The sequence below is a fragment of the Physeter macrocephalus genome, chromosome 4 (assembly GCF_002837175.3).
Source record: "Physeter macrocephalus isolate SW-GA chromosome 4, ASM283717v5, whole genome shotgun sequence".
Classification (NCBI taxonomy): Eukaryota; Metazoa; Chordata; class Mammalia; order Artiodactyla; family Physeteridae; genus Physeter; species Physeter macrocephalus.
The window spans coordinates 103237722-103249851 of NC_041217.1; the positions used below are offsets into that span (position 1 = coordinate 103237722).

The window sequence follows — 12130 nt, forward strand, 5'->3', positions numbered from 1 at the left end:
CTTCATTTCTTTTCACTCTTTTTTCTTTATTCTGTTCCACAGCAGTGAATTCCACCATTCTGTCTTCCAGGTCACTTATCCGTTCTTCTGCCTCAGTTATTCTGCTATTGATTCCTTCTAGTGTATTTTTCATTTCAGTTATTGTGTTGTTCATCTCTGTTGTTTGTTCTTTTATTCTTCTAGATCTTTGTTAAACATTTCTTGCATCTTCTCGATGTTTGCCTCCATTCTTTTTCTGAGGTCCTTGATCATCTTCACTATCATTATTCTGAATTCTCTTTGTGGAAGGTTTCCTGTCTCCGCTTGATTTAGTTGTTTTTCTGGGTTTTATCTTGTTCCTTCATCTGGTACATAGCCCTCTGTCTTTTCATCTTGTCTGTCTTTCTCTGAATGTGGTTTTTGTTCCACAGGCTGTAGGATTGTAGTTCTTGATTCTGCTCTAAATTATGTTTTATTTTGGAAAATAGTTGTTTTTGCATAAATGATACTATTTATGTTTACATGCAATGGGTTTATTATTATTGGTTTTAAATGAATTAATAAATATTTTAAAAATTTCTGTTTTAATTTCTGTTTTGGTAAATCTTGATAGATAGAACTCATATCAACAAAGTCTCTTTGGAGCTCTCAGTAATTGTAAAGCATAAATGAATCCTAAGACCAAAAAGTTTCAATATTGCTGTTTACTGAATACTAAAGAGGAGCTATCTTGGGGTAGGGGTGGAGAGTCCCTAGCGGATCTTGTCTTCTGGCCCAAATGAAGATTCAAAGGAGACATGACCCTGAGGGAAGTCACTTACTTAGCATCTCTGTAATCAGTTCCCTCACCTGTCAGATGGGGGAGATTGACCTAGGGATCTCCAAGTTTCTTTCATCTCCCAAACTATGACTCCAAATCACTGTGGCTGTCGAGAAGCCATGCTGGCAACATGGACATTATGTAGCAACACAGGTAATTTCTAGATATTCACAAGGTTAAAGATGAAGATCTCATGTGGAGGATGTGACACAGTAATATTTGTGAGGACCTTGTTCTGACTTTTTGGGCCTGTAAAATTATTTTTTTCATAGTCACCTTCAAAAAATTATAGTTTCAATTATACTAAATTTTACTATAATGAGGAAAGATTTAAGTTATTGCTGTATATCTTTGTCAGTTTATGTATATCACAAATTAAGAAGTGCATGATTTCCTAGAATTTTTTTGCTATAATATTCTTTCTCCGTGTATGTGTAAGCTTATTTTGTGTGAATATTTATAAGTATTTGCATAAATCATTTTTATTTTGTTTAGGGTTCTTAATATACCACTGATATCTATATTGAAGCAGGCTCAAGTTGTATATCCATTTTATACTTATTGATCATCTTCATGAAATTAATTAGTTACTTTGGTACTTTGGTTTTTAAAAAATATGATTAAGACTCTTTGGACATTATTGATATTTACAAATATAGACTTAGAAAAATGCCAGGTAAAATGTATTAATAATCTCAAGCTGGGCTTCCCTGGTGGCACAGTGGTTAGGAATCCGTCTGCCAATGCAGAGGACATGGGTTCGAGCCCTGGTCCAGGAGGATCCCACATGCCGAGGAGCAACTGGGCCCATGCGTCACAACTGCTGAGCCTGCGCTCTGGAGCCCATGAGCCTCGGCTGCTGAGCCCGCATGCCACAACTCCTGAAGCGTGCTCACCTAGAGCCCGTGTTCTGCAGCGGGGGAGGCAGCCGCAGTGAGAGTCCCGCGCACCGCAGCTGGGAGTGGCCTTCTCTTGCTGCAGCTGGAGAGAGACCGTGTTCAGCAACAAGGACCCAATGCAACCAAAAATAAATAAATTAATTTAAAAAAAAAAAAAGGAATCCCAAGCTTTGGAACTAACACTTTTCCTTTTTTAGTTTAAATGGAAGGAGACTTGATGACATAGTTTTTTAAGACGAGGAAACAAAAGGGAAAGAGAAGCCAATAGTAAATTGTCATATTAAGAATAAGTCTAAATCAGTTTTTAAACAGGATCCTGCATTCCTATAAAGTGATTTTGTAATGGAAACTGCCACAATTGAGGGCCAGCTCTGTCATAATCACCAATTTGGGCATCTCTGATGTTTAACAGAAATATAAATATCTAATGCAGAGTGTGTTTGTTACACTGTCATAGGAAAATTTTGTAACTGATTTTGAGCCAGATTCTTCTAGTGTTTAAACTACTACTTGGAAATAAGACTTGGAACCTGAACTAACTTTCTGAGCACTTCTACAATTTAGTAGTAATAATAATAATAATTTACCTTATTATGATAAGGTAAATTTAGTATATATTATATCTAGAACAGAAATTTATGATTATCTTATATCAAAAAAGTTTCACTTATCAAATTTGAAAGGTTCCTTTAAGTAGTTAACTATTTTAGGATATTGATGTCACTCAGTCTAAGAGAAAAATGCTCCGCAGCTCCCAACAAGACAATTTAGCAGCGCACGGTGCTTCACAGCACAGACTTGAGAACCAGCTGCCTGGGTGCAAATCCCAGGTCTGCCATTAAGCAGCTGTGTAGCCTTGTTTGCTTCAGTGTTCATCTGTAAAATGGAGCTAATAATAGTATCCATCTCACTGGGTTGTTTTGAAGGTTTAATGAGATAATATGCTTCAAGTGCTCAAAACACTGGCTGGCATTTATTAAGCACCAATAAGAAGGCTGTAGCTTTTAGTATTTGTGTGCTTTTAAAATTATTGCTTAGTTAATACATGGTATATTTTTGGTTCCTTATTTCTTCCTGACATCTCATTTTTTAACTCATTAGTGACATTATCCTCAAGTAATGTTGTAGGAAAAGTTACATCTGGAAAGATTTTACATTCATAGGGCACACTACAGCTCTAGATTTGTGGTATGTTGCTGGTAGTTTAAGGATCTTTAGAGATTACCTGGTCCAACTCAGCTTGATACATAAATCACCTTTCTAATATCCTGTTGACTGAGCCCCCAACCTTTGCTTGAATTTAAAATATCTCTGGGCTTCCCTGGTGGCACAGTGGTTGAGAGTCCGCCTGCCGATGCAGGGGACACGGGTTCGTGCCCCGGTCTGGGAAGATCCCACACGCCGCGGAGCAGCTGGGCCCGTGAGCCATGGCCGCTGAGCCTGTGCGTCTGGAGCCTGTGCTCTGCAACGGGAGAGGCCACAACAGTGAGAGGCCCGCGTACCGCAAAAAAAAAAAAAAAAAAAAAAATCTCTGACTCTTGGGAAATTCTTACTTGTGTTGTGCAATCCACCTGGCTGTAACCTCCACTCTCAGCAACAAGTTTTGTGCAGTAGAGCTGCATAGAATTTGGCTAACAAATAACCCATCTGAATAGTGACTGTGAAACAAATGGATTCTGGATAATTCAGGGCTGTCTAGAAGTGACCAGATAGTATAATTCAAAGTTGAGGGGCTCAATGGACTTTGCTCCCTGTTGGTTAAAGAAGTAAGGCTCCTATTTGTAGATGGAGTTGCCCTGAGCTAGTTGGGAACACATTTGGCATAGACATTTGTATCATTGAGCCTGTGGTGGGGCTATAAACCAGAGAGGGGAAAGGCAGTGCCTGGATCTCTGGGCACCCCCTGTACAAAACACCCCCATGCATTGTTGTGCATGTCCTTTCCTGGAGGTGGAGCTTCTTTGTGTTTTAAAAACCTGATCTTCCATATTTAAAAGTTTTTTGTCTATTTCTTTTACATAGAATGGAAGCTTCATGAAAGCAGAAGAGAAACTGCTTACTTTGTTCACTGCTGTATCTCTAGCAGCTACAAGAACTTGGAATATAGTAGGTGCTCAATATTCAAATAATGGAAGCAAAGATTGAACACTTAAATGTGAATATATTTTCAATTTAAATAAATAAATGTCACGTTCGCTTTTATGTCATGGCGCATTCTTTGGGTCTTGAGCTGAAGGAGAACCTGTCAGAGGATAGGATTGAGAAAAGTATCTGTTGTTATTATTTGCAGCTTTCAAATATGTTCAGAAAAAAAGTATCTTTTCTGTTTTGATATGTGAGGATTTTCTAGAAAGAAAATAGAGGTTTCTAATATTATCAAAGCCAGAGGTATACCATGCTATGAGAATTGGGTTTTTAAATCAGCCCAGCTGGATAGCAGCTTCAGGCTGTAGCCTGGGCAATGTTATATGAGCTCTACTCTGAGTGCTAATGAAACAAGTTTGCCAGACACATGAATGGTAAAAAGCCATCAAAACATTACAATGTAGAAGAAAAATGTAGTGAAAATTCCAACATATAATGTCTAAATGGTTCTTTTTTCCTGAAGGCTTTAAAGATTTTTCTTAGGTAATTTACAAACACTATCTGAGGTTGTAGAAAATATATGTAAAATTAAAATGACATTAGTTGAAATCTGAGCCTCTTTTTTTTTGGTGTATCTCTCTTTAACGTGCTAGTTGCTGAGTTTTCTGTAGCTTGAAGATATATATTTAGGTCAAAACTCATTGGCATATTCCTTGGGATATCTTGATTTGGCATCTTCTCTGGGAAGAAACACCCTTTGATTTTGGAACCAGAAGGCTGGTTCCTGCGTTCTAGCCCAGGTCCCACCCTCCCCCGTATGTTGGTCTTGGCTTAGTTATTTGACTAAGTCTATAACTTATGAAGTCAGTAACTTTTGTGACTTTGAGTGAGTTACTTAACATCATTCTACCTCAGATTTTTCATCTGTAAAATGGAGATAATAGAACTGTATCTCAAGGTTGTTGTAAGGAATAAATACATAAACACATATAAGGTGCTTAGAAGAGAGCGTGGGACATTGTAAACAACCCATAGATAGTAATATCATTGTTGTCAAAGGTGGGTATTTTGAAGGTAATTCAGTGGAAAATAGATAAAAGAGCTTTGGAGATTTAAAATCTCTATACAAATTCAAAGGAGTATTGATTATTTGTCTCCATGGTGACTTTAGTATTTGCAAAGTTATTTTGCACTTAGGGCCACTCACTGTGCTTCCATTTACATGTTTCTCTGCGGGGTGTGGAGTTAATTCCTAGGGTGCTTCCTTAATCATGAGCCAGGAATGCTCTGAGGAAAAGAAGTTTAAGTACTGACTAATTAGAAAATGAAATAACTTTGAATTTTCTAAGCTATACCTTTACTTGGAATTTTAACTTTGTAGAATTTCTAAGTAAGGGGATAAGAAAAAGACTCTATTCCATTCTTAGAGTCACAGCGTTCATAGGCAAAATGGAAAAAAAATAGACGATTCAAGGAGAAATTTTTTTTTTGGCCATGTCACACAGCCTGTGGGATCTTAGTTCCCCAGCCAGGGATTGAACCTGCACCCTCGGCAGTGAAAGTGTGGAGTCCTAACCACTGGACTGCCAGGGAAGTCCCGAAAGAGAAAAATTTTGAAGGGAAAAGTTTTAAAAAATAATTGTCTACATTAATCAAATTCCATAGATGTTGTATCTTAATTATCACTTTGTTTATGCAGAGAATGGAGCAGATTTTGAACATGCCTTTTTTTTTTCCTTAAAATATATTGGCATTATTTAACAGGATCTAGGTTTTTTAAAAAAATAGAGGTAATTAATTGTGAAGTATTTTGATGTTCAGCAGGCAAAGGAAACACATTACTTTGTGTAAACAGAGGTTAATATAGAGTCTTTGAAGTCTAAATTATTGAACTGTTTGCCTAAGGACAAACTTCTTAACTGTTTAGGTTTCCTCTGGCCTGTAGTAAACTACAGGGGTGGGAATAACACAAAAATATTCTATGTGTAAAACATTTGGGGTCTGTTTGCAAAGAATGTTTGATCCAAATTTTCAGGTTTCCCTTTGAGTTACACTGACGAATTAGGGAACTTTCATTCCATTTTCCTCTCCTTGTAGCAGTCTAATTGGCTCATGGTTGATAAAGACAGAAGCATGTGTTTCTGGGAAAGGTAAGCCTTCATTTGTTTAAGTTTTAGATGATCTCTTGCCTCTGGAACTGGCACAGGGACCAAAGAATGTTTATTATTTCCATGTTGTTAACATGGGAATGGATCTGAAAGATGTTAAGTGAGGGTTATGTCCATTTCTATTCTGTAGCTTCCTTGGGCCCCAGCCAAGGTGACTTGGTTTTGTAAAGGCCAAGAAAGCCTTGCTTAAAGAGTAGACTCTTTTTTATATCTGTTTTTAATCTGAAAATATCTACCTCGAGGACAGAGCTCTACTTTGCAGAGTAAAAGACAAGTATTGACTGATCTTAGCAAACGGACAACCACCAGAGAGGTGGTTAAGGGCACACGTGTTTCTAGACACAGGCTGTGCCTCACACCTGCTCTACTTGTGTTACTCGTCAAGCAGATCTTGTGGCCTTTGGACAGAGTTGCCTTGGGAAGGTGGAAACACAATAGTGTTGGTTTCCAACTTAGAAAGACTTCTGGGAGTCCAGTCCACAAATTTTTTGACCTGTGTGTGCCAGGTGGGAAGTAGGGTGTGTGTCCTGCTGTGAGGGTTGGGCGGGGGGAGCGGTGTCCCACCCTCGTGGGGGAGGGAGAAAGCATCTGATTGGCACGTGTGATTCAGAAGCATCACTTCACAACTCCACATTCACTTTTCCAAGATCCTTCCCTTTGCCCTGAGGTCTGCCCTGCCCCCTTTCACAGCTCTGGGGACTGTGGGAGCTGCAGGGAGGAAGTTGCCATTCTTCATGCCCTTTACTCTATGTGTGTCTCCACACCGAGATCTGTCAGCTGGGTCTGGGCCTCACCCAAAATCACATTTGTATTTAGCAGTCTCAGGGCCTGGACTCCTGTCTGAAATACTGGCTGGCGTGACTGCAGCTCCTGTTGACCCTCTGTTCACAGAGGCATAGGAACAGGTAGCCCCAAACTGTAGAACCCAAAGAAAGCTCTGGGTGACCTCTCTTATTTAGCAGCTGCTCCTATAGCACCAGTCACTGTGGCAACTGGGCTCTGTTTATGAAAATGAATGAGACCTCAAGCCCGGGGCATCCACACCATGGACAGAGCTCCCCCTGGAAATACATCGCCTGCCAGATTGCCAGGGCTAAACCAAAACAAAGATGAAGCAAACAAAAGTAGCCAGGGAAGTGTTCTGCCCTGGAGAGACATGGGCCATGGCTTAACTGCCTAATTAGCCTCCCTTACCAAGCAGAACCATGCCAGAGTGAGCTTATCTCGGTTATGCTAGAGGAAGACTGAGGCTAAGACCCTGGAACTGGTCTGGGCGGTTTTCTGAGCTCATCCTCGCATTGCACTGGCCAGGCCTCTAGCTGTGGGTTTAGAAGGAAGCAGTGTTTAGTACCAAGGATCTGACTTTTCGAAAAGCTTATTTTAGATCCTGCCTTTATGTAAACTGTAAAGCTATTTTTGGGTCTGCACCTTTGGAAGGGACCCTTGTCTGGAACAACTGAGGTTGGAGTTTGTCCTCTTTGAGTCCTTGCTTTCACAGTGTCCAAAGTACCCTTAGTAGTTATAACTCTCCTTGGGAAATGGTGAACCATGGATGTCTTTGAGAACTCTGAAACTGGAGCTTCTTTTGAGAGGACTGCTATGTTCTGGGTGTTTCTAGCATTCTTAGGTTTTATAATTCCATGGCTGGACCCGTCCAGCATGTGTCCTTTGGCCTCACTTAGATGTTCACTGGGGTACTTCACTGAAGTACAGATAGATATGGAGCTAGAAGGGCCCGTAGAAATCATCAAACCACACACCCTTATTTTAAAGATATGTAAGCCAAGGCTAAAGTTCACGTGGCTAGTTTGGCAAAGCCAGAGCCAGTGCGTGGGTCTTCTGATGCCATTGCAGAGCTCCCTACCCACACCGTGCTTCGTCATTGTGAGGGTCTGCTTGGGCCGTGGCCGAGGTGGAGGAGGGAGAGTTGGGGAGCTTGAGAGGGCTGGCACTGATGGTTTGCCAACAGAGCAGAGATGCTTAGAAACAAGATGTATGTTCAAAGAAAGAGGGACTCCTCCACATCCATGTAAGTCAGTTTTAGCTTTAAATTTTGAAACACCCGTTTGCTGCATTGAGGTCTTGAGGTCCCGTACCTGCTCTTCTTGATCTGATCAGATGTCAAGGAGTTGGGGATAAAGGGGGAGAGGGACCCGCAGAGGGGGTGCTACAGGTTTTGACTGCAGTGAGAAGAACATGGGCTTGAACCAGAGCTCCTTCCCAGAAGAATTCAGGTCCGTCTCTGCCCCAGCAGCCTTTACCCCTAACTTCGGCCGCATGTCCTGGGGTTTGAACAGCTCCTACCCCTCATGAAGGCGATCCATCGAGAGGGACCCTTGCCTGCGGGGAAGGGAGTAAAGCTAAGCCCTTGCTCCTTCAGTAGTCAGGCCTGTGCAGTTACTGAATGGCTGTCGCTGTTTGCGGATGGTAATTCCTTATGGACTCTCCTGTTGATAAACCAAGTCAGTGGCAGTTTTCCTTTAACTGAGGATTTAAGTTAAAATATAACCACAAGTATCCTGTTAGTTTTCATTCGTGTCAGTGCTGAACTTTTGTACACTGGGCTGTGGAGTTGATGTTTCTGAGCTGTCTTGGCTGAGATACTTGTGTGAAATGTGAGTTTCCTCTGGCTGGTCAGTGAAGCTAAAATAGATGGGTTGATTGGTTATTTTTGAGAGTTTTTCATGGGCGTGAATATTGGTACAGGTAAATCCTGTGTTTCACTCTGAGTAATTGTAATCAGGGGGAGAAGGAAACTTTTCCAGGTTTGTTCTGTAACTATCATGACATTCATGTTCCTTAGGGAAAGGATAAGGAAGGGGTTTGTTAGAGGATGTCCTGTGGTGGTGCTGTCAGGCTTTGAAAAGCAGACCTCAGGGTGAGCTGAAAAGCCAGTACCCTGGACTGGACGAAGCCATGAACTAAAATGATGTTCTGGACGGTCTGAAGCTGAACAGGTTTCTCTATTATCTAGTCACAGTTAGCCGGTGAGGTTAATAACAAGTTAGCTGGGAGTCAATGCCTGCACTGGTCATAACTCACCTGTATTCTGGATGGGGATCAGAGAAACTGAATAGATTTATTCATTCAGTGAACAGTGAGTAACAGTGGCCTTAGCTGCAGAACCAGCTCTTTTCAGCTTTTTGATGACATGTATTATTATTGTTGTTAACAGGTTGACTAAAAAGAACCTGGAAGAGTCAAGGCTTTGCTCCTCTTTTTCCAACACTCAGACGTGTTCTCCTAGTTTCCTAGTTAGTCGGTAAACATTTATCAAATGCCTACTGTGTGCCAGGGGCTGTGTTATCACAACGAGTAACTTATTATTGGTTAATGAATGATCTCATGCAGCAAGCATACAAAGAAGCCTTAAGAAGAGGAGGATAGTTGGGATCTTGTGTGTCTCTTCCTGCCCATCCTTTGGTGCCTTCACACCAGGGAAAGGAAGTGGAAGTTGACTTAAATTAGTTTACTTTGGTAATAGCAGTTTTAGCAAAGGTTTGGAGAAGGAAATTGAAACTGTTGAGAAACAGGAGGTTTGGGGATTACTGCTGGAGTTTTCTTATTCCTTCTAGTCCAGGAACTCTGTCCCAGTTACCAGTGATAATGGACCTTTTTTGTGTTTAACTGTCTTGTCAGTAAGTCAGTGACACATGCTGAGAATAGAAACTTGTACCCTTCCATGTTGTAATCGCTAGTCCATACATGCCCCACTGGTTCTGTTGTTGTGATTGTTGCTATGATGCTTCACATCAAATATCAGCCATTAGCCACTTTACATAGCACCTGCATGGTCCCTATTCCAAGCAGTTTACCTTCCCTAGAAGCCCAGGGCTTTTTCCACATTGGCACCACAGGAAGTGGTTGAGGGGAAGGGACAGGAACCTTCCCTTTGTGAAATGTGGTCCTTGCTTGAGTCAATAAAGGGAACTGTGTTCGTCTGTTTTAATAGGGAAGGCTTTTACTGAGGTAAAATTTTTTTCTATTAAATTCTGCTTTTTAAAGCGTCTAGGGTTGGGTGTAACAAGAACAGAATAACACCTCTGTTCACTGTTTTCTGTTCTTTCAGAATATGTGACTTGCAATGGTTGACTACGTGTTAGACTCTGAGGGAGGAAATGAAACAAGAGATATAACCTCTAGTCTCTGCTCTGTAGGTGCTTCCTGACCAGTGAGGGAAGAAAAAACATCAGATGGCATTGTCAGGAGCTTCTTAAACTTTAGGTGGACAGGAGAAAATGGAAACTTGACTAATTTCATTCAGTTCTTAGGTTGTTTTGTCTCCACTTTCCTGGCCATAACGTTATTGTAACTGGAGATGGATCTGCTGGTGGTTGTAGGAATGGCTGGCAGTAGGTATCAGGGCTGTGGGCTTGTTTATAGTTCAAGGAAGTGTGATGCTACCTTTGGCTTTCTTAAGAATGTGAAAACCTTTTTCCCCAAACTCCAAGAATGCCTCTCTTTGCATTCACTGGCAATTGACTTAGCCCCGCCCATCCAGGAACAGTCACTGGTGAAGAGTAATGGAGTTGCTGTGATTGGCTTAGACTCATCAGCTGGAGACTCAATCACATTGCTGGCCACAGGGGTCTCCTACCAAAGTAAATGCGGGTGTACCTTACAATAGAAGAAATGTGAATCCAGTAGGACCCTGACGTAGGGATAAGAGGTCAAGAAGTAACGGAGAGAAGGTCCTGGCCCTTATTTGTGTTCCCTCAGTTCCCTAGACATCCTTCTATGGGGCCCTCTAATGTGGCGCTGCACTGTGGACCTACCTGTCTCCCCACTCTTAGAGTATAGCTTCTTAAGACTAAGGCACTCTGTCTTATTCAGTATTTGTGGGCATATCTGGCACATTGTAGGGACTTAACATGGGGTTTAAACAAATTGATTGAAAAGGGATGCTTTGAATTCCTTTGTGTTTAAGTTTTATCAAACTTGAAATAAGTGGACCACTGATATCCTGTTGTTCATTAATTTATTTTATAACAGTTTTATTAAGATGTAATTCACATACCATACAATTCATTCATTTAAAGTGTACATGTTAATGGTTTTTAGTATGTTGACAGAGTTGTGCAATCACCAACACAATCAATTTTAGAACATTTTCATCACCCCAAAAAGAAACTCCATACTCATTAACAGTCACTCCCCATTCTCACCTTCCATCAGACCTTTTCCTTTTTATGGCCAAATAATCTGTTGTATGTATATACCACATTTTATTAATCCATTATCAGATGATGGATATTTGTGTTGTTTCTAGTTTTTGGCTATTATGAATAATGCTGCTGTGGACATTCATGTACAAGTTGTGTGGACATATGTTTTTATTTCTCTTGGGTATATAAATACTTAGGAATAGCTGGATCATATGGTAACTCTATGTTTAAGCTTTTGAGGAACTGCCGAACTGTTTTCCAAAGTGTTGTGCTGTTTTACATTCCCAGCAGCAACATTTGAGGGTTCCAGTTTCTCCACATCCTTGCCAACCCTTGTTATTATCTGCTTTTTGATTATAACCATCCCAGTGGGTGTCAAGTGGTATCTCATTACGTGTTCATGGATTAAAAAAAAAATAAGCAATTGGATGTGGCAGAAGCTCTCTGTTAGGTAAAAAGACATTGAGTAACTTTTGACCCTTTCCATCTTTCTGGCCTCATCTCTTTCATGTATTTTTCTCTTAATTCATATTCCAAACACACTAAATTATTTTGTAGTCCCCACACTACTGTGTTGTTTCTTACCTCTAGGCCTTTGCTTGTGCTCTTCCTTGTGCCTGGAATATGAATACTAATGCTAATGCTAATACTAGTAATGATACTGGGTAATTCTTACACAGCCATTAAGTCATAGAGCTAGCAGTCTGGCTCCAAGTCTGTGTTCTTTTAAATGTGATTTTATTTATTTAATTTTATTTTTTTAGAGTTTGTATTCTTAAATATATAAATATATATTTAAAATCAGTGTTATGGAAGTATATTTACATAGATTAAAAGGTATACATTTTAAGGCTACAGTCTGATGAATTTTGATAACGAGTATATCTTTGTAACTACCACTGCAATCAAGATATAAAAGACGTAGATATTGTCCTATCCCTCGTCCCCCACCATCCCAATTCTCTTATGCCCCTTTGTAGTCAGTATGCCCAGTCCCAGGCTCTGACTGATCTG

The 12130-nt window shown here is 40.5% G+C and overlaps 1 protein-coding gene across 10 annotated transcripts in view; it reads left to right on the top strand.

The window, feature by feature from the left end:
* The window catches only part of TGFBR3 (transforming growth factor beta receptor 3), a 222653-nt gene that overhangs the window by 46381 nt on the left and 164142 nt on the right, over window positions 1-12130 (top strand). For 8 of the 10 annotated variants that reach the window (XM_055084470.1, XM_055084464.1, XM_055084467.1 and 5 more), the window contains exon 3: window positions 3721-3804. The exons of the other annotated variants lie outside the window; for them this stretch is intronic. In XM_055084470.1, the coding sequence (XP_054940445.1) occupies window positions 3721-3804 (84 nt within the window). The remainder of the gene's footprint in view (window positions 1-3720; window positions 3805-12130) is intronic. 10 annotated transcript variants of the gene reach the window in all.